The sequence below is a fragment of the Leucopleurus acutus genome, assembly GCF_964270905.1.
Source record: "Leucopleurus acutus genome assembly, chromosome: 17".
NCBI classification, from domain to species: domain Eukaryota; kingdom Metazoa; phylum Chordata; class Mammalia; order Artiodactyla; family Delphinidae; genus Leucopleurus; species Leucopleurus acutus.
The window spans coordinates 71,812,098-71,833,928 of record NC_139159.1 but is presented as its reverse complement, the minus strand read 5'-3'; the positions used below and the strand labels follow the sequence as shown (position 1 = coordinate 71,833,928).

At 48.6% G+C, this 21,831-nt stretch overlaps 1 protein-coding gene and 1 long non-coding RNA gene across 2 annotated transcripts in view; one reads left to right on the top strand and one right to left on the bottom strand.

Moving 5' to 3' along the window:
• The window catches only part of LOC309974192, an 885,569-nt gene that overhangs the window by 162,188 nt on the left and 701,550 nt on the right, over nt 1-21,831 (top strand). The window lies entirely within an intron of this gene.
• MYC (MYC proto-oncogene, bHLH transcription factor) lies at nt 7,827-13,176 on the bottom strand. The gene is made up of 3 exons (XM_082858517.1): nt 12,797-13,176; nt 10,328-11,096; nt 7,827-9,112 (listed from the first exon to the last, which is right to left on the bottom strand). Exons 2-3 carry the CDS (start codon nt 11,082-11,084, stop codon nt 8,550-8,552), a joined length of 1,320 nt encoding a protein of 439 aa, XP_082714643.1. The 5' UTR covers nt 11,085-11,096; nt 12,797-13,176; the 3' UTR covers nt 7,827-8,549.

Sequence of the window (21,831 nt, the reverse complement as noted above, 5' to 3'; positions counted from 1 at the left end):
GACACGCCCATGACACTCTGTTCTTCCTCACGCCATTATGTTGGGTTCTTGAATTTATTTAGTTAATTACTTGTGTAAATACTTGTTTAATATCACGATTCTTCACTAGATCGTGGAAACTATTTCTTCCACACTGGTGCCTACGTTGTATGCAGGAGGTATACAATAAATATTTGTTGACCCGGGCGTGGGGAGAAGACCTGGTGTGGCCTTGGAACTGAGCCAGTTCGGAAGATCCATCCCAGTGGGAAGCTGTCCCTAGTTTAGGAGATTATCCTGGATTCACAGAGCCAAGGAAACAAATCCTTTATCTCTAAAGACCTGAGATCTTGAACCAAGTCAGCCAAAAATGAGTAGAGGGCCCTTGGGAAGATTACAGCTTCTCTAGGGCCTTCTAGAAAGCCAAGGCTAACATTGTCTCCAGCTCTATGTCATGTGTCCCTCAAGGAGCATGGCAGGAACAAACTCCTTTAAACATCAACCTATTGCCTATTTCTGGCCATGGATCTTAGTACATGAGCTCACTGACTGCATTTATTTTGCAACAGTAATTGAGTACCTTCTATATGCCCGGTCAGTGCTTAGCACTGGGGATACGGAGACATGTCAGCAAGTAGCTCCAATTCCAACAGGGAAGCAAGAGGAGAACCTGGGCCATTCCGGTGGAGAACCTGGGCCATTCCAGTGGAGAACCTGGACCATTCCAGTGGAGAACCTGGGCCATTCCAGTGGAGTTTTTAGATGGGAAACAGCAGCAAGTTCAGAAACCTGGCGACATGGAATCAGGTGACCTAGGGCTGAATCGCTGCTCTGACACTGCCTTGCTCTATGACCTTGAGAAAGTCACCTGATGACTCTGAATCTCAGGACCCTAAAGTGTATGATATGGAAGCAAGTGTTTTCATCTCATGGGGATGTTGTGAGATAAACTAAAATAGGCAAATAACCTGCTGAATGATTGTCATAGTGCTTAACTCTTATTAGCTACTATGAACAAAAGTGTAGGAAAGGGGTTCGCTTTCCTCCGGTTAGAGGGGGCTTCCCTGAAGAGGCGACATTCAAAATGAGACATGGAATGTGTGTGATGAACACTATTCAGGTCGAGGAACTGAGATCCAGAGGAGGGAATGTGCCTGGCATTTGAGAAAAAATGCAAATTGCCTCAATAAAATTGTAAGGAGTGATACAGCAGCAGGCCAGACAGGTAAGCTAGGGCAGGTCACGAAGAGGTACAAAGACATTTGTACTTTATAGTCAGAGTAAGGAGAGCTCCTAAATTCTTGTATGTCAGGGAGGGATCTCCTCAAAGACCACTCCTGTTGCTTTGAGGAGACCAGGTTAGGGGCAGTGAGAAGCTTTTGTGGAGACTTAGGCATGAGGTGGTGGTGAGCAGACAGTGGGGGCAATCAGCAAGGAGACATGGGGACAGAGCTGAGAGGAAGTTAGGAGGTAGGAGCTAAAGGACTTGCTGATGTGTTAGAAATGGAGGAGGAGAGAGGGAGAAGAGGAAGAGGAAATTCTCATTTACGGAACCAGTGCTGGACCCTTTCTCACATACAACCTCATTTAATTCTCTCAACAGCCCTGGCAAAGAGGTATGATTCCCATATCCTCCCAGCCTCCCCTTTATTTCCTTTTCTCCCTGCAAATTGGGAAAGTCAGGCTCAGAGCAGCAAAGTCCTTTGCTCTGGGTCACACAGCCAGCAGGTGGCACAGCCAGACTGAAACTTCAGGTGTCTTCAGCGGTGACCATTAGTTCCCAAATTTATTTCTTCATCCCCATCACTTGTGGAACTTTAAAAAAAATACGGATCCTAGACCCACACTTCTGGACCTTCTGGTTTAGGAGCTCCGAGGTGGATCTTTTGTAAAAAGATTCTCAGGTGATTTTGAGAATTCGTCAGGCTTTGAAAACATCTGGCCTCTTCCATGCACTACCGTTACCCAGTGAGTCAGTCTAGGGAACAGCCGTTCTTTTCGTGCGCAAACCTTTGCATTTCAGGAATTGTCTTTCCCCTGCTGGATGGGGCTTTCAATCACACGTGCGGCCCCAACTCCACCAAAGGAGGAGGGCTGGGAACCAAGCTGATCAACCAGCCTCAGGGTGGACATGTGACACCAGGGGACCGATCAGAATCCTTCCTGGGGCTTTTCCTTGAGGGGGAAAGAGGGACCCGCTCTCTCTGTGTTAGCCTATTGCTGCTGGCAGCCATCTTTGCCCCAGGTGGGGAGATCCTGACTGAGATGAAGATATGGAAAGAATCCTGAAGCCACTGTTTGTTTGAGCCCCTAGATCCAATCACCCTTGGGCTTTTTCAGTTACATAAACTAATTACATACCTTTTGTCCCCCAACCCCGCATCTACCAGTTAAAGCTGAATTTCTGTTGCTTGCAACATATAGATCCTGACTGAGACTCAGAGACACTTTTGCTGAGGCTTCTGCCATCTGGAATGAATTAGGTAGACATCACAGAGGGGAATAGATTTGGCATGAGCTGAGCACAGAGCATTGGACTGAACAGGGTGAAAAAGATGGACAACTCCGGGATGTAGAAACTTAAAGTATACGGCAAATACATTCATTCATTTGTTGATACACTCATTCATTCATTCAGCACAATCTTATATGCTAGATACTAGGCCTGCCCTATGGTGTACAGTGATGGAGAAAGTCATAGTATGTATCCTCAAGGAGTTTAGAGTCTAGCAAGAGAGAGAGAGAATTAAACGGTTATTTCTATACAGATGAACCTGTCCTGCGATAGAGCAAGAGCACAGGGCTCTGGGAGCCTAGAGGAAGAGACTCGGCCTTGACTTTAACATTGCGACTGGGAAGAGCCACTCTCTGTAGGAGTGGCCATGTTCAAGAAGGCATCCCCATCTCACCGAGTCCACTTATATTCCCCTTTAGATTTCCAGGCAACGTGCTTGGCACCAGGCAAAGATGGAAGCTGCCCTTGAGATACTTACATTTAGCTCCATCATTCCTTTTCTCCTGTATCTTCACTTCTCCCCCTCTCAACTTCATCCCACCAGGCTACAAACTAATGATCTCTTTATCTTCAATAAGATAAAATCGAGATCCCATCAAGCAAATCCAACCAAATACAAACCCTTGTCTTCATTTGATAAATCCATCTCTTTCCTTATCTTGAGAGCTAGCTTCTTGAAAAGGTTGTTGAGAATCTGTTTCTACTTTGCCTGCTACTCATTTTCAATGCCCACAACACCATGCAAAAGGCCCTTCATTCAGCCATTCACCAAGACATTGTTGAGTCGCTGTTCAATGCCAGGCATTTATGTTGGCACTGAGTGAAGATTCATTGGTGAACAGGACTGATGTGATTCCATTCCTCAAGGCAAGACGAACGATTTCTATACAGAGTGGGGAGTGTTTGGGTAGTCAGTTGTGGTTTCCTAGGGAACATTGTCTAGTGGTCAGAGAATCCTAGGAGGTGAGCCATGAAGGATGAATGAGAGCATGCCAGACTTGTGGGCGTTGTGTTGGTGGATGGGTGGATGGTGGGTCAACAGTGTTTTGAGCAGAAGGGACAAAGCATCTGATTGGGAAACCAGAGAGATGGAATCTTTGAGTCAGTGGAAGCCAGTGTGTGGAGGACTTGGAGGTGTAGGACAGCTTTGGACATCATCTGGTGGGTAGCAGGAACCCTCTGAAGGGATTTAAGCAAGGGAGGGGCATAATCACATTTGTGATTTAGAGAGATCTTGGGGGTGGCAATGATGGAGAAGCCGGTTGTTCTCAACTTTTTCAAGCCCTAGAGCAGGTTGTTAAAACACAGTTTCCTGGGGCCCATCTCCTGAGATTCTAATTCAGGGACAATGTGTTTGCATTTGCAACAAATTCACAGGTCACGTCGGTGTTGATGGTTCAGGAATCACACTTTGGAAACTCCTGGAGAAGGTATTACAGAAGGGCAGGGTGCTGGGAGAATGGTTAGGCAGATGTTTCAAGTGATGGATTGAATGGAAGGAAAGAAGGAGAGGAAGGATCTTGGGTGGATGGGCTGCTGTCCACTGGGGAGGAGGTGTGGTCAAGAAGGTGCTTCCATATTGCCAAGTCCAGTGGACCATTCTCTGCACATCCTGCTGCCCCTCTTGCGGCCTCTGATACTTTTGATAGAAGAGCTTCTTCCTAGAGTTGTCTCCCTCCTAAAAAAAAGAAAAAAACATTGTCTTCTCCTTTGTTCCTCTTTCAACATTTCCTGAGTTCTTTCCTTGACTTCATTTTCCCTGGGCGGTGGGGGGTGGTCTTCAGCAGCTCCCAGAGCTTCAACCCCTTCCTCCTACCTAGTACACTCAAAAAGTGTTTGTAAAGTAACTTAGAGTCTAATTGCCTTCATTTCTTTTGTTCTCCAGTAATCCATAGGTGACTCAGGGCTAGGACCTTATCTAGCTCATTTATCTTAGCATCTCTTCACATCCCCAGCACACTGTGGGCACACAGTAGGTGCTCAATAAATATTTATGAACGAACGAATAATTCCTGCTCTCACCATTTTGCCCACTCTGTGAATGCAGGCAAATTACTTAATCTCTCAAAGTTTTCAATCCCCTTATATGTAAATTGGGGATTAGGAATTGAATTTACCATCTAAGAGTTGCTTTGGGGATGAAATTAGATGCCTGTAAAGTATTTAGCACCTAGTAAAGATTGACTACTATTGTTGTTTGGTTTTTATGGTTGACGCTTGTGTGACTTTGGGAGAACCATTGAACTTGTCTAAACTTCATCAGTGTCGTCACATTCAGAAATTGCTCTCCCGCTGGGCTGCTGGGAGAGTCCAGTGAGAAGGAGGGTCTGGCAGGTAGGAGGTGTATAAACAAGGTTAATTCTCTCTCCCTGAGCTCTCCCATTCCCTGCCCCTAGAGACCCCTGACTGCACTGGCCTCTTTTATCCCTAGATGGGCTGATGGAGTGACAGGGGAAGAAAGTGTTGGGGACTGTGGCTGCGTTGCTCCTAGGCATTGTGTAAAAACAAAGCACATTCCTTTTAACCTCAGAAGATCTACAACCCGTTAACACTTCCCCTCAACTGTGTCTTCCTAAAGAGCTTAGTGTAGACTAATATTGAAAAATAAAATTTAAAACAAAATGAGAAATCAACTCAGAGTCATTGTAAATCACCTCAAACCGGTTTGGCAAAGTGAACATTCTTGGGTGTTTCTTCTACATTTGGAATTAGTCTCTAGAGTGATAAAAATAAAACCAAAAATAAACAAATGGAATTAGTCTAGATTCTCCACCAAAGGATCTAGACTAGAGAAAGGTTATTGCTACCGCTTTCGTGGTGGGTGGTAGAGTCTTTTTAGTCTTTTTTTTTTTTTTTTGAACAGGTCCCTGTTCTTATTCTATTGGCTTGTGTCTACACGCCTTCTCCTTTGAAACAGGTGTGTAATGGTCTATAACCTTAAAAGAGGAAACTTGTAAAGCTCCTAGTGCATTTATAGACAGTGTCAGGGGACACCCTTCAGCCTCTTTTAACCTAAGGGTATGCATTGCCGGGAAGAAATGTTTCAGAGGCCCTTAGCGTGTATACTAACAAATTCTCATCAGCTATTGCAATCAAGCTGCAGAAAACCCCCTGACACAATTATTTTGTCATCTTTACCAAGCTTTGTCTTAAAGACCAGCAGAGAACTCTACTTACACATCCTAGCTGTGAGTAACCTACTTATGAAGCTGGGGTTGTGAGAACTTTGTGCATTTAAACATTTGATTGATTGTTTTTATAATGTGAATCTCCTTTGTTGCTTCCAATGGCATCATAAAGTAACACTTCCTTCCTCTTTATACATTCCATCCCTAAACAAAACCACTCCGGGAATCCCCTGGGGAAGGCATTAATTCCTGGACAGTCTCCTGGGTAAAACGCATAGTTAATATTAACTTATTCCTTCTTGTATATTCCTGACCAAATCATAAGCTCCGCCCCTCCATCTCCAATTCTTGATCATTGTTATCTACAAAGTAGATTACACAATGGCACAAACCCTGGGGACTCTCTGGATTGGATGTGAGGGCCAATTTGTGTTGAGGTCAAGGTCAGCCTGATTTTCTGGAAAGAAGTTGGCATCTATTCTGTTTTCAGAACATTCCCTGGCTTCCTAAAGCTAAAAGAGGGCCTGATAGGTAGTTGGCGTGGTTCCCTTTCATCTCCACAGCCAAGCTCTGCATCCCGAAAGTTGTTTCCTGATAATTTGGAACGGGGAGTTGTTTTCCTAATGAGGAACACTCTCTCCTATTCCTCAGGCTTGCCCGGACTGCGTGATTCAAACTAACACCTTCCCTGTTCCCAGGTGAGTCACTCCAGGGCTGTACTCCAGCCACAAAGCGGCAGAGTGAATCCTTTAAGATGGCCCCCACTTCTGTAACACTTTGAGCTACTCAACTTCTGTGGATTGTATCCCCCTTTGAATTCAGGGTGTAGGGTGTGACAGCTTGAAGCTATTAGGGTAGGATTTAGGATCCAGAATAAAGGATCAAGAAAAAGACATTAAGGACTTGAATAAGTTATTCTAGGGGTCAAAGCCAAAGACAGTAATTATTTATTGATTTATGGGTCATGGTGGATTTAAATCTCCAAGTGAGTACAGGGATCTCAAGATCTACTCCGATGCTGAGACAATGAGATAATTAGAACAGCGATAGTAACTTCCATTTGCCTATGTAGTCAGTGTTCTAGTTTCTGGTTTGGACCGTGGGGTTTTCAAAGGCTTAAGATCAATAATAACAACATTCAAAAATGCCTTTTCATGTTCTAGTGATGAGCATGTGTCATGCATGTCCCCGTGTGAAAGAGGTTGGAAGAAGGGGAGTTTGTTGTTTCCAAAATAATGACTCACATGACAAAGAGTAACTATGTTTTATTTTATGATCGGAACAGTAGCATTTCCATATTGGCCACTTCCCAGGAGCAACCGGTGAACCTCATTTAACAAATGGCTAAGGTAGGAGTGGATGAGCCGTGGGTTTCTCATTGTGAAAGGAATAACTAAGCAATGGACAACAAAATAAAAACAAAAACAAAACAAAACGGAAAAAGAGGAACCGAGTCCCAGCAGCCCTAAATGCTGAAACTTAAGTCACGTATTCCACTTGATGGGTGACTCCCGGCCTCGTGACTGGCCAGTTGATTGCTACTGGCTTGTCTGAGAGGTGGTCTAGCACAGGTCAAGCCTGGGTTGGAATCCTTGCTCTACCCTTCATTATCAGTGGACCTTGGGCACATGGATAAGCCTTGTTGTGCCTCAGTTTCCCTATTATGGGGAAATCGACAGTACCTCCTTCATATGGTTGCTGGGGAGTTAGCATAAGGAAAATGCATAGAAAAATGCCTGGCACTTAAACAGTTACCCCTTGGATCGGTCCATCAGGCCCCAAACCCAAAGCATTCTTGTACTGCAGACACAGGATGAGCTAAAGCATGATAGCCAAGTGGTAAGTGTTTTTCAACAAACATGGGACCTGGATTCAGCCTTTTACTGTGTGGCTGAGGAGAAGTTATATAACCACTCTGAGCTTCTATATTCCCTTGTTTGTAAAATAGGGTTAATAACTTGCCTCCCAGAGCACCTGGTAGGAGCAGGCAAGCAGAAAAGTTGGTCCCGGCTCTTCCCCCATCAACTGTTTCAATGGGCAGGACCCCTGGCCTGCAATGGAGCTGGGGAATGGCATGGAAACTCCAGTTTTTCCTTCATGTTCCTCCCAAACCCCAGTCCTCACCCCCCTTTGTGTTCTTAACTGTTATCTTTAACCCTTTTGCCTACCTCTAACCCTCACCAGCTTACTGCCCTTTCATTCTTTGAAGTATCAACTCTAGCCCTTATCACAAATCTCCAGGAAGCATCTTATAACCCTGAGAATTTAAAGACCTTAAGGCCCCAGACCCATTAGAACAAAGGAAAGCCCTCACCCTTTCTTAAATAACTTCTCTTCCCATCTTCTAAAGCTCACTCCCTTAAGGGCCAAATTCTGTTAATTTGTCACTAATGAAAAGAGAATGAGGAAAAAGAAAAGAAAAGAAAAGAAAAGAAACAAAACACTCACAACTGAAGATCTGGCTCAATTATATATTTGCCAGGCATTTTATTTTTTTCTAAAAACAATAGAAAAAAATCAACTTTAAAAAGGAAAATGTACTTAAATAAAAAAATTATGGTATAACTGCTATAAAGGTTTTATTAAAGTTATTTACATTTAATGGCTATATTTACAAAGGAAAATTGGATAAAGTTCAGGATTTCGTAAAAACAATTCTTAAATACAAATCTGTTAAAAGAAAAAAAAAAAGATGGTAAGCATAAAAAAAGTTCTTTTATGCCCAAAGTCCCATTTGAGGCAGTTTATATTATGGCTAAACCTTTCAGTCTTAAGATCCAGCCAAGGTTGTGAGGTTGGTCATGCATATGCAGAAAGTTCATAGGTTGGGAGTTCCGTCAGAAGGAATCTTCTTCCTCACTTTCCCTTAGTAACAAATGAGAATTTCATGAGGGATTCATTCCAGTTCCTCCCTCCAATCGGTCAATTTATGCGCAAGAGTTCCGTAGCTGTTCAAGTTTGAGTTTCAACTGTTCTCGCCTCTTCCGCAACTCGTCTTTTTCTGAAATGAGCTTTTGCTCCTCTGCTTGGACGGACAGGATGTATGTTGTGGCTTTTTTAAGGATAACTACCTTGGGGGCCTTTTCATTGTTTTCTAACTCCGGGATCTGGTCACGAAGGGCAAAAAAGCTGCGTTTCAGCTCGTTTCTCCTCTGGCGTTCCAAGACGTTGTGTGTCCGCCTCTTGTCATTCTCCTCGGTGTCCGAAGACCTGGGGCTGGCACATTTGCGATTGTTGCTGATCTGTTTCAGGACCCTGCCACTGTCCAACTTAGCCCTCTTGGCGGCGGGACAGTCCTTCCTAGTGGAGGGGGGCGCTGCATAATTGTGCTGATGGGTGGACACGTGGCACCTCTTAAGGACCAACGGGCTGTGAGGAGGTTTGCTGTGGCCTCCGGCAGAGGGTGACCCCGATTCTGACCTTTTGGCAGGGGGCTGCCTCTTTTCCACAGAAACAACATCAATTTCTTCATCATCCTCTTGTTCTTCCTCTGTAAGAAAAGAAAAAGCAATCGCCCAGTTAGCCACGGTTTCCTTAAAGCAATCAATGACCAGATTAAATCAATACTGTGCACAAATACAAGGCATAATTAGGTAAGAAAGGACCCGGAGAACTTCCCTGGCAGTCCAGGGGTTGAGACTCCATGCTTCCAATGCAGGGGGTGCAGGTTCCATCCCTGGTTTGGGAACTGAGATTCACACACTGTGTGGCACGGCCAGAAAAAAAAAAAAAAGGACCCTGGCACAAAGTTATCCCCAGAGAACTAGCCAATCGTCTCTGCTCTTCTTCTCATGAAGAGACAGTCTCAGGGAGGAAAATGACAGCTGGGTTTATGGCACAGACAAGAAAATTACAATTTACCAGGATACAACATTGATGCAAATTCTTACCTAAGACTTAATGAGGTGCTGGACACACCCAAACAAAGCACATTCCCAAGCACCTCCTCTTTGCAAGGGACTTTACCAAGAACCCTTCAGGTGTTGCAAATGATAGCTGCAAATCTTTGGTATGACTTTAGCAATCCCTATTTTACTGGAAGTGGAAAAAAAAAAAAAAGTCTTGCAGCTTTGCCAAAAGTCCTAGGGGGTGGGGGATGGAAAAAAGGAGTACAGTTTTGGAAAGGACTTGCTTTTAAGTGTTCAAAAGAGGCCGAAAAGATCCCAATTCCTCAGTCCATACATTTTTAAGGCACTTTCACTGGCTTATAGCACTCAGGTGGGTGGCTGCCCAGTTTCTGTCCACTGCCCCTCTTCATTTTTGTTGATCTGTAGTCCATTAAATTCCAACAGCTTCTCAGAAGTTAAGGGAGGTAATTCATTCACTCTCGAAGAGATCAATCCTCTCTTAACCTCATCACGATCCCCCCACCCCCCAGGGCAATTAAAATGCTTAAGAGGGGTAAGAGGGAGCGGATAGAGTTGCTAGATAAGCTAGAAGATTTAAAAACCCAAATGAAATTCCTAAGGGGAGGGAGGGAAGAGGAGGGGGCTGGCTACTAGGGCGATCTTAGGGGAAGGGATGGGAGGCACACTAAAGCCCAGTGTTTCAGGGATGATGAGCTCCCAGACCCTTCCAGGCCTGCCATTTCTTTTCCAAATATAAGAAAAGAGAAAAAGCAGGGTTAACTGAAGTGGTCGCCAGTGAGAATAGGAAAGACAGCCAGCCACCCCCTCTGACCTGGGCCTGGAGGGTCCCAGCTTACCAGAGTCGCTGCTGGTGGTGGGTGGTGTCTCCTCGTGGAGCGCCAGGGGCTCGGGACTGGCCCGCGGGGAGGACGCGGCGGAGGAGAGCAGAGAGTCCGAAGACGGCGAGAAGGCGGCGGAGTCGGGGGAGGCGCAGGGCTTGGGCGAGCTGCTGTCGTTGAGCGGGTAGGGGAAGACCACCGAGGGGTCGATGCACTCGGAGGCGGCGGCGCTCAGGTCCTGCAGGTACAAGCTGGAGGTGGAGCAGCCGCTGTGCCCGCGGGCGGGGCTCGGACTGCCGCTGTCTTTGCGCGCAGCCTGGTAAGAGGCCAGCTTCTCCGAGACGAGCTTGGCGGCGGCCGAGAAGCCGCTCCACATACAGTCCTGGATGATGATGTTTTTGATGAAGGTCTCGTCGTCGGGGTCGCAGATGAAGCTCTGGTTCACCATGTCTCCTCCCAGCAGCTCGGTCACCATCTCCAGCTGGTCCGCCGAGGAGAAGCTGCCGCCGCCGCCGTCGTCGTCTCCCCTGGGGGAGAAGGACGCGACCGTGACGTACGAGGGCGAGCAGAGCCCGGAGCGGCGGCTCGGGGACAGGGGCGGGGTGGGCAGCAGCTCGAATTTCTTCCAGATATCCTCGCTGGGCGCAGGCGGCTGCAGCTCGCTCTGCTGCTGCTGCTGGTAGAAGTTCTCCTCCTCGTCGCAGTAGAAATAAGGCTGCACCGAGTCGTAGTCGAGGTCATAGTTCCTGTTGGCGAAGCTGACGTTGAGGGGCATCGCGGCAGCCTGCTGGAGGGGGCACACAAAGGCGGGGGCAAGTCTTCAGTTAAGGGGGTCTTGGTTGGTGCCGAAATCCCGCGCAGCGCGCCGCGCGCGCCACAATCCAGAACCACTCCCCTTCCAGCGCTGTTCCCAAATGGGGCCGGCGGGGGGGGGGCAAAACAAAACAAAACAAAAAGGCACCCTTTTACCCTTTCTGGGTGACCCTCTACTATCTCAGACACACACTTGGCGAAGCAGCTCCGTAGCGCCCGCGCAGCTTCCGTCCCCCGGGAGCCCGGAGCGCCAAGTCCGGGAGTCGGCCCGGCGACCGCCGAGCAATCGAAATCGGCTTTGGCCTCCTTAACAGGCCGGGGGAGGCGGCGCGGGGTCGGGGGGGGGAGGAATACGATCTGCCAAACGCTGAGGCGCAAAGTTTTGCGCCACCTGAAGGAGGCTGCGAGAGGCGCCACGGCGGGAGCGGCTGCGCGCGGCCCCCTCCCGCGCCGGGGCCCCTCGCGCCGCACCCGTTCCCACTCGCGCCCTTGCCGCGCTCCTTCCCCCGCCGGCGCCACCGCCCCTCCCAGCCTCCCTTCTCCGCCTCCTGCATCCCTACCCCCAGCGCGCCCCCCTTCCTTCCTCTGCCGGCTTTTCTTCTTTTCCCTCGCGGGCTGGAGTGGCAAGCTCAGCTTCGAGCCTTAACCGCCCCCCCCGCCCCGCCCCGCCCCGCCAATACATAAAAGGGGAGTGTTAAATAATAACAGGGACACCTCCCTTCAACACCCAATACGGCGCCGCAACTGCGCCAGAGACCCTGCTACGATTCCGCGCCCAGAGCCAGGCGTCTTCCCCTCACCCGCCGAGGGTAGCAGCTGTTCTGGAAAAGCCCCGAGCCCCGCTCCTTGCCGTCCTCCGCATCTCCGGGGCGCAGGGACACCCGCGCGGGGACACCAGAGGCGGCCTGGGAGCCAAGGCTGGGTGCAGAGATTTGTCCTCGTTTCCCCCCGAGTCAGTAATTCCAGGAGAATCGGACACATCTTTGCCCCAGCCTCCTTCACCCCCCTCCCCGCGCCTCGCCAACACCAAATCCTAACCTCTCTGTAGACCAAGATCTTTAATTTTATTATCCTTTTTAAAAGCCAAATGCCAACTTCTAAAAGGAGCCGGGGGCGAATTGGAAACGCCGCGGGGATCGGCGGGCGGGACAAGCCGCAGTGTGTCTGTCTCCGGCTGTCAGAAATGCGGTAAGCCGAAATTTAAATGCCCTTTCCGAGACGGGGAAAAGTCAGAGGCTGCGGAGCTCTCTCGCTCACACACGGCAATATGTAATTCTTACTCCAAGGAGCTCAGGATGTAAAGGGTTTTCTGCCACCGAGAAGCATACCCTTCTCTTCTCCTCCCCAAAGGCCAAAAGCAATTAATGCAATAAAGGAAGAATGTCCAACCGGCCGGGGTCAGCGTCCATCTACATAAGCAAAAACCTCTCAAGGCTACTTTCAAAAACGTACCCTGTTTTCCCTCTGCCTTCCCCTCTCCCATCTTGACAAGTCACTGTACCCCGACCCAGTTCTGGTTCGTCTTCACTCCACCCCGACCAACCACAACTACTCTGAGAAAAGTGTCAATAGCGCTGGAATGGGAGAAAAGACACCGATCCGGGCATTCGACTCATCGCGGCATTACTGCGGTAGCAAAAATAAATTAAAAGGCCAATAGGTCCGGGTGCTCACCGGGTTTTCCACTCTCCGAAGGAAATCCAGCGTCCAAAAAGCGGCGAGGAGCGCCTTTCAGAGGCGCGGGTCGTGGGCAGTGGCGGGGAAAAGTGATTCCCCCAATAGGCAGAAGAGCCTCTCCGTGTCCGGAGAGTCGCGTTGTCGCTCGGGTGCTGTAAGTTCCAGCGGGCAGTGGGCAAAGTTTCGCGGATGCGGCGCGGGTGGCGGGCCGCTGGCAGGGGTCGGCGGGAAGGGTGGGGTGGGGGCGGCCGGGCCCGAGGCGCAGAAGCCCCCCTTTCACTCCGGATCTCCCTTCCCCGGGCGCCCGGAGCGCGACTCCGCTCGCTCGGCTGCCTCTGCTCTTCCACCCTCGAGGGCCCGCCCGCTCGCTCCCTCTGCCTCTCGCTGGAATTACTACAGCGAGTCAGATAAAGCCCAGAAAACCGGCTTTTATACTGCTAAGGCACGGCCCCTCCCCTCTGTTCTCTTTTTCCCGCCAAGCCTCTGAATAGCCCTGCCCTTCCAGAGGCAGTTGGGGAGCCAGGCGGCGGCCGGGGCGCGGCGGCAGCAGGGGTAGCCGCGAGTTGCACAGCCCGGGGGTCCTTGGCCGCGCAGACCCTCGCCTATAAAAGGCCGGTGGGCGGGGATTCACAGGAGAGGATCTTTTTTCTTTCTCCCCCGCCCTCAGCTTTGGGAACCCGGGAGGGGCGCTGGTGGGGAGGGAGGGCCGGAGGGGAGGAGACTCAGCCCTTTGAGCCTGGCACTCCAGTGCGCCGAGCTCTCGGATGTAAACACAGTTAACAGCGCCGCATGAATTAACTGCGCGCGCCTACCATTTTCTTTTGCTCCCGCTCAAACCTTCTCTCTTTCTCTGCTGCTGGCTCCTCTGGGGCAGCGCTCTGTTTGGCAAACAGCATACTTGTCCTCTGTGCTTCAATCATCGCGGGCAGAACAGCTGAACTCTTTGCGCTGAGCATACACCGTGTACCCACGGCCACGCCACGCACGTCCCGGGCGGACGGGCGCCTCCCTAAGGCCGGGAAAAGGGTAGCATTTGGAAAATAAGTCCTACGAAGAGAGGAGGAAGGAAGGGGGTATTGACTGGCGCGCGCTCTGAGTGTGTGGGGCATTGAATGTCGATGGGGATAAACGATCAGAGGTATAGGGAGGAAAATGATGCTTGGAATTATTAAAATAATTCAGCAACGCACTGCCACGTATACTTGGAGGACGCGTTATGAATAAACACCCACTGTATTTGTTGGGGGGTGTTATGCATTCTGTGTGTGTGCAGCTATCTCAGCTGGGTACCTTCCACCCAGAATGAATACCCCAAATCGCCGCCAAAGCCGCAGACGAGCCCCCATCCCCAACCCCGGCCCCGCCCGCGCAGACCTACGTGGACCTCCGCGTGAGCCCGCTTTCCCGCCCCCCACCCCAGTACGCGCTAATCCTTGAGATCCTTCTGTGGGTTCCGGAGCTGGAGTAAGGCAGGAGCGCGCCTGCGGGTGCGCGCCGCGGGGGCCCCTCCCCCGCCCGCTCTCGGCCGGTCTGCACCCCCAGTCCCCCGCCCGCGCCTCTCACTCTGAGTTCCCAATTCTGCAGCCGGGTTTCAGAAAAGAGACGAATCCTCTTTGCGCCCCGTGGTGTCGGTTTGCACCACTCTGGGGCTCCCAGGTTTGGGGGAAATCAAAGGCGCTAGACGGAAGGATACTGACTGGGGAGGGGGTGGGCGCGAGCCGTGGGACCAGACTCCCCAGAAGAGGGAAGGAGGCGAGCTGGTGGATCCACCCTGGGGAGTCAGCAGAGTCCCTGGTGAAGAAAACCGTTAACTCTTTCCTCCTCGGACAAATCGAACGTTGACTTCCTTTCTGGGTCTGCTTTCCTCTTTATTATTGGACAAAAACCCCAAAAAACCAAAACAAACCCCAACATCGATTCTGATCTAAGGAGAGGGGCCAAGTATTACTTCCGTGTCTTTTTTTCTGGAGGGGTGGTGTCTTGCGCCAATTAAAAAAGCCAATTAAAAATTGGCCGAATTTCAGGCATTGATTTCCTAGTTCACTGACTATAAATTTGTTTCTGAATACCATAGTGAAGTGCGTATGCCTAATCCACGTACGTCTATGTACATTTCACGTACACGTCGACCTAGAATTTTGCCCAACACGGCACATGACTTGCTCGCTCCCTCAGTGAATCTATATTTCGTATACAATACATATTCCCTCGGGATTTGCTATTCTGCGTTACACTAAGGCCTTAAAAACAGAGGCAATCTTCCCCAGCCCTGGTCCCTCACCCAGAGGCATTTTAAGTAAACTTTTCCACGCCCCTCCCCCCTCATTCCAAAAGAGAAAAAAATTCGGGGCAGGGAGGGGCTCGCGTATAACATGCTTGTGTTCGAGATAGATTATTACCCGTTCAGTTTGCTGCTCGGCGTTCAATTGTTAAATGAGTAGTGACTTCCTCCAAATCAGGTACACGGCACAATTCAGTTTTAAGGATTGCAGATTACTCCAACCTCCAAGCCTTTGCCGCAAACGCGGGGAGTGACCAATCCCTGGTCGGGGCTTTGCTGCAAAGCGTCCTTCCCTGCCCCCTCCCAGGGCTGCACTCGAGCCCGGGGTTTGCGAAAGTAAAGTAAGTGTGCCCTCTACCGGCAGCCTCGAACGCTGCGTCCGGATGCCGCCCGAGGGCGTGCGGGTCGGGAGGGGGCAGGGGCGGCCGGAGTGCAGGGTACCCAGCGGGGCGAAGGATGGGGCGGTTCCTTAAAATGAGTTTCCAGCCACCTTCTTCAGATTCCTTCAGGCCGACTGCGGAGAGGCGGAAGAAGAGGAATCGCTGGAGAGAAAAGTGGTTCAGAGGCGGCTCTTCAACCGCATAAGTGGTGGTGAAAATGGATCCATCACTACTTATGGGCAATGACCATCACCCTATAGAGAACCGATGCTATCTATGGGCAACGCGAAATGATTAACAAGTACACACACGAAAAAACTTTCCAGCAAAACTCTAAGGCAGCAAAACACATTTTAGTCTACACATCTTAGAAAGCCATCATCTTCTAACCACCACGTTTTAGAGAAAGACACTAGATTTATTATTTTTTTAAATGAAAAAAAAATAGTGAATAGCCAGATCTTTTCATAATGATGGGGGGGGGGTTGAGATTCCATTGAAACAAAGTGTAAAGGACCTTTTTTTTTTTTTTTTTTTGCCGTACGCGGGCCTCTCACTGTTGTGGCCTCTCCCTTTGCGGAACACAGGCTCCGGACGCGCAGGCTCAGCAGCCATGGCTCATGGGCCCAGCCGCTCCGCAGCATGTGGGATCCTCGCGGACCGGTGCACGAACCTGCGTCCCCTGCATCGGCAGGCGGACTCTCAACCACTGCGCCACCAGGGAAGCCCCAGCCTGGAGTTATTTTGTACTTCCAAGTAAGGTAGGAGCCATCCCATTTTACAGCCGAGGAAATGGAAAGTCACATCTCAGCAAGACTTGACTTAAGGGACTTCACTATCTTTCTTTTAGTAATTTTTAAGAACTATTTGACCTAGAAGAGACATTTGCTAGGTTGAGAAACGGCAGGGTAAATAGAAACTAATAATATCATTCGAGATTACCAAAGGGATGTATGTTATTGTAAAAGAAACATTATAAGTAGAAAAAGGAATAAAAAAAGGGAAAGAGTTTCTGAACCTGATCACCTGAAGACAGCTGATGAAGTTTGTCTTTTAAGAAAACTTTTTATGGGACAACCTTAGTCTTTCTATCACTTCCTTTTGGAAGTCAGTAGAAAGTGTCTATTAAGTGAATATTCCTGGTTTGCTGGTCTAAGGAGATTCTAAGGCTGTGTCTCTCCTTCCTTTTTTGGGTGCTGCTGGGTTTCAAAGAAGAGGCAAGTCTGTTATCACCCACAGGGTTGGGACTCCAGGTAAACAGTCCAGTAAGATTGCCTCACAGAAGAGAACATTGTGTCACTACAGGGAACATATTTTCCTCCGGATGGTGTAACTAAGAGTCATTCATTCTCACAACTGCATATTCTCACAGTGACAGTCGTGTGTCACTTTCATACTTAGGAAAAATGAAGTACAGAAAGAATGAACAACTTGACCAGACTTTCTCCTTTCTTTGCAGACACACAATGGAGAGATTCAGAATGTGTGACTTGTATGACATAACATGTCTCCTCCCTGTACCCCACCCCTTCTTTGAATATCTCTTCTCCCACCCCTCAGAAAGTTTCCTGTGGGTCTTCCACAGATAAGAGTAGTGGAAAGAAACTGGACCCCCGTGATCAAAAAGCTAGCTCCAACCTGGAGATGAGACAGAAAGCCCCTCAAAGGTGGTTGGCATGTTATTTCAAAAACTCTTCAAGTCATTGAGGCCTGTCAAGGAAGGGGTGGGGGAAGAATGAGAAATACGTAGCTCCAGCAGAAAGATTATTTGGAAAGAAGGGCTGTTAGATTAAAATCCAAGCTAGCCAGGGAATGTTCGAGGAATAGAAAGTCTCACAAGCATTTTAATGCCGACCATGTGTCCCGATGAGAGGAGTACAGGAAAGCTCTCCAGCAGACAAGCAAATAAAAGCTGGCATCATTAATTCATAAGAATGATATCAAAAACGGCAGTGAAGAAAATCTTTGTGTCTTTTTAAAAATCAATGTTTTTCAATGTTGCCCCACCTACTCTCGCTTCTAGCGTACTGCATAAATTAAAGCAGCCAAGAAGGAAAAAAATTAGCAAGTATTTTTAACATAAAGCTCTAGACCCTGCATTTCCTGTGTCGCGTTGGGTACGTTCAGTTGCTTTCTTACCGACTGACCTTAGGTTCTGGTGGAGGGTCCTAGCTGGACTCAGTAAACTCTAGTCTCCTCTCTAGCTTGGCATTCTTCTTTTGTTCCTTAGTGCTTCGCTGTAATCCTGCCTTACTTTGTAGCTGCTAGAGTAGACAAATGGTTCCTTTGTTTAGCCTCTTCAAAGGCTCGGTTTATTGTTCCGTAAGCGCCAAACCCAAGCAAATCTCAGAAGTTTCCACACTTTCGCTCACTTGGCCTGTCTTCGCTATGGTCCTTTTGGGCAACATCTGTCTCCAGGATGGACCCTCGCTGGGTTGGAGGTGGAGATGACTGAAAAGGAGACTCACAGGGGGAAACTTTTGCTTTTCGACTTGCGTCTGGAAGCCAGGGGGCTAGGAGCCTGTTCCTTTTACAGGCTTGCGGAGATCCCAAACCAAATCTTCTGGCTTTCTGAGAGTAGCTCACCCTTGGTTGCTCTTATTTTTAAATTCTGTTCCCTCCGTAACTACTTTTAAATGGACTTTGTTACAGAAGGAAATTTCTGGAACGTACCTAGAGACCGTGGATCACCAAAGCCAATGGCCCTTTCCCATTTTCCTTTTTGACTTTGCTGCTGCCAGGGAAACTGATGGCTGTTGGAAATAATTGCTTCTTTTGTAAATCAGTGGTTCTCGAGGAAGGCAGTTTTGCCCCCAGGGGACATTTGAAAATGTCTGGAGACATTTGGGGTTGTTACAAAGGGGCGTTACTGCTGGCATACACTGGGTAGCAGCCAGGGATGATGCTAAATGTCCTACAGTGCCCAGGACAGCCCCGCAGCAGAAGGGTATCAGCCCTGATATGTCAAGGTGAGAATCCCAGGGTAACTCCACCTTCTCCGGATGTTATTGCCACATTTCCAGTTGCTTCTTCCGTTTCCCCTGTTGCCTCTCCTTCCTCTTTCACCTGCTACAGGTAGCTGCTAGAATCGGCTTGCAGTGGGTTCCTAAGAGTTCCTAGTGTCCCACTCCGTTCAATCTTGCTCATTCATTCATTCATTGCTAAATCTGACAAGTTGCATGATCTCTCTGAACCTCACTTTTCTCATCGGTAAAACGGGACTACCGGTCATTAGGACATTTGTTTTTTTTGTTGTTGTTGTTTGTTTGTTTTTTGTGGTACGCGGGCCTCTCCCGTTGCGGAGCACAGGCTCCGGACGCGCAGGCTCAGTGGCCATGGCTCACGGGACCAGCTGCTCCACGACATGTGGGATCTTCCCGGACCGGGGCACGAACCCGCGTCCCCTGCATCGGCAGGCGGACTCTCAACCACTGCGCCACCAGGGAAGCCCTGGATCGAGCTCTTTTAAGTTTAATGTATCAGTATTTCATGGTGCTCCCCAGAGAGTTCCGTGACATTTTTGTCCCCTATCACTTCATCAAGCATGAAAAATGGTGGATGAATACAAGCCTGACTTTGGACAGAGGAGAACCTGGAGTCTCTCCTCCCGAAGAGATTACATAACGTTTGGTGACTAATTCCTAACCCACCCCTCTCCTGTCTCCATCTGCTGCAAGACTGACTGACCATTCCAAGCGTATGCCATTTTATAGACCCCTTCATCCAGAAAAAGCAAAGTTCTGGAAGATCTGAAAGGTTGAATTATGCATTGTTCTTATTTAATACAAATCCAGGCATTATGTTAGAATTTCCCTCCTTTGACTGAATTCATGTGCTGTCCAGTGGCTGAGCACCAGGGTGTGGTCCTGGGAGCCCCGGAGCACAAGGAAGTAGTTTGGTTCCTGGCCGGATAAGGCTTCTGCTGGAATCTGCAACTGTTTTCTTGTCCTGGTGAGCTGACCCGGACATTGAAAAAGCTTTTCCTTTAAAGCATAGCCTAACACCCAGATTTAGAAACTCTTTCTAACGTCGAACCCACATTTCCCCCATCATGTTTTAGATCAAGGTTTGCAAACTAGAATGATTACAGGGGCCCAGCAGGGAATGTTGATGAGGAAGCAATAGGGAGTGGTGGGGACTGTGAAAAATGGGAGAACATTTTGCCTGTGTGAAGCTGGCAGCAGCTACTCAGCATCTATGGGGTGTTGCCCTTCAATATGGGCCCTTTGGTGGAAACGTGTCCAGTTTTTCAGGGAAGGTGGAACTTCAGATGTTCGAATCTTGGCAACTCATTTAAAAAATTATATGTAGAAGCAAAACCTGCCTGTGGAATAGATTCAGCCCTCAGGCTGCCTGTCTGAGATCTCTGCTTTTAGGTGTTAGTAAGCCAGCTAAAGAACGTCCTTCTAGGAGCTTTTCCTGATGACTTTCCCCTTCCCTTGAGATTCTTAACTGTTCCCTCATTCTTTTGTGATAGAAAATCTAAAAGTTTACTGCTCTTATGGGTTTTTGTGACTCCTGGCTCAGAAGCTTCTGGCCAGGATGGATTGTATCCTTTTTTTTTTTTGTGGCTGCGCTGCACGGCATGTAGGATCTTAGTTCTCTGATCAGGGATCGAACCCACACCTCCCCATCACAAGTGCAGAGTCCTAACCACTGGACCACCAGGAAAGTCCAGGATGGATTGTGTCTTATTCACTTTGGCATCCACCAAGAAAGCCTCCACGTTGCCCAAGTCCAGGGCTGCCATTCACGGAGTCTGTGATCTCCAGGGCCTAGCACAGTGCCTGACACATGGTGGACCCTCCATAAGTGCTTATTGAATGAACACTATTAGAGGGAGCTCCCAAGAGGAAGACATACCCAGCTCAGCCCAGTTTTAATCCAAAGAGAGAAGCTTTGAGAATTCCTCCTTGCTTCCATTCCACTGATGGGTGGGCCTTGTTCGTGTGTGCTTGATGATAGGTGAGGCCCCAAGATAGTTGGGGAAGAGGATAAAGACAGAAGTCATCCAGATGAGTAGAACTGGACTCACTGACCAAAAAACAAAAGCAAGAAAAGAAAAACCAAACCAAAATTCACAACAGCTTAAAACAGCACCCCCTGCAGGCCTCTTTCCTCACAATTTTATAATCCCACCCAGAGGAAAACCCTGACAGAATTGAAGAGAGGAAGGGATGTGTGGGGTGTGGGGACATGGTCACAGGAGCTGGGCCAGGGAGAAGCTCGTGTCAGACTTTTCACAGGGAAAGTGATGACCCTTTGCTGGGTCATGAATTCAATTGAATTGGTGGTGGTGGGGTAGTTCACAAAAGTGGACTAGCATAGAAGATATTAAAGCAATCAAAGAATGTTACTAAGTAGGGTTTTATGAATCCTCTCTCTCTTTCTCTGTATGGATTTGGTTATAATGTGAGATGCAATGCATCTCTAAGTGTCCGTTAAAAATGTTAGAAAGCCGCTGCATTATCTCATTATATCTCCATAGTAATCCTATGAGGTGTAGATTAATATTCCATTTTACAGATGGGTAAAACTGAGGTCTTGTAGGAACTTGTTCAAACTCACAAAGTGAGTGGTAGAGGTGGAATTCCTCACCCAAATCCTTTTGAATCTGCTCCACCACAAGCCCCAGTCAACCCTGATGCCCAGCACTTGCCATGTCTCTGCTGCTGCTACTGCTGACCAGGGCCAGTTTCCTTTAGAAAATGCTGGAGGAGTCAAATAGAACACTTTACTTCTCACTGCTACCCTTTTCCTGGTGTATAATGGCAAGGGATCAAGGGCAACGTCAGTGTCAAGACAGCGGATACAGAGAAATAGATGAGTCCTGTCCTCCAAGGGGCTTGGTTCTCTCTCTGCTGGAAAATTCCATGAGGCAGCTAATATCTGTGTTGGGAAGTAGACTCTTGTGTTTGATGAGGGGATGAGGGCAGAAGAAGAGGCAGTTGTGGTGCACAGAGGAAAGAACACGGCTTAGCAGTCCTAGGAATCCCTGTCAGCCCCCGTAAGTCAATTCTTGCATTGACTTTGGGTGTGGAGCCTTTGAGAGATGACTTCACTGAACTGAGCCCCAGTTCCCCCATCTGTAGAAAATGGTGACAGCCATAATTGCTCCCCAAGCTGTCCTGAAGTTTAACTGAGAATACAAGCTGTCTTCAAAAATCATAGCTGTTTTGTGGTCGTTAGGATTAGCAGAATTCTTTATCTCACAGCTTCCGGTTTCTTCATTTTTTCCAGATAGGAGTGCTATCGCTTACCTCGGGGGGCTTATGCAAAGATTCTGTGACAGCGTGCATAGGAAGTTCCGAGCCGTGTTGCCTGAGTTGGCATCTTGGTGGGCGCCTATGCGCAGTAGGTCTTATTACTGA

Coding starts and splice junctions, on each gene's coding strand:
- MYC (XM_082858517.1), bottom strand. CDS start 11,084: ATGCCCCTCAACGTCAGCTTCGCCAACAGGAACTATGACCTCGACTAC. Junction 9,113..10,327: donor CACCACCAGCAGCGACTCTG/GTAAGCTGGGAC, acceptor CTTTTCTTACAG/AGGAAGAACAAGAGGATGAT.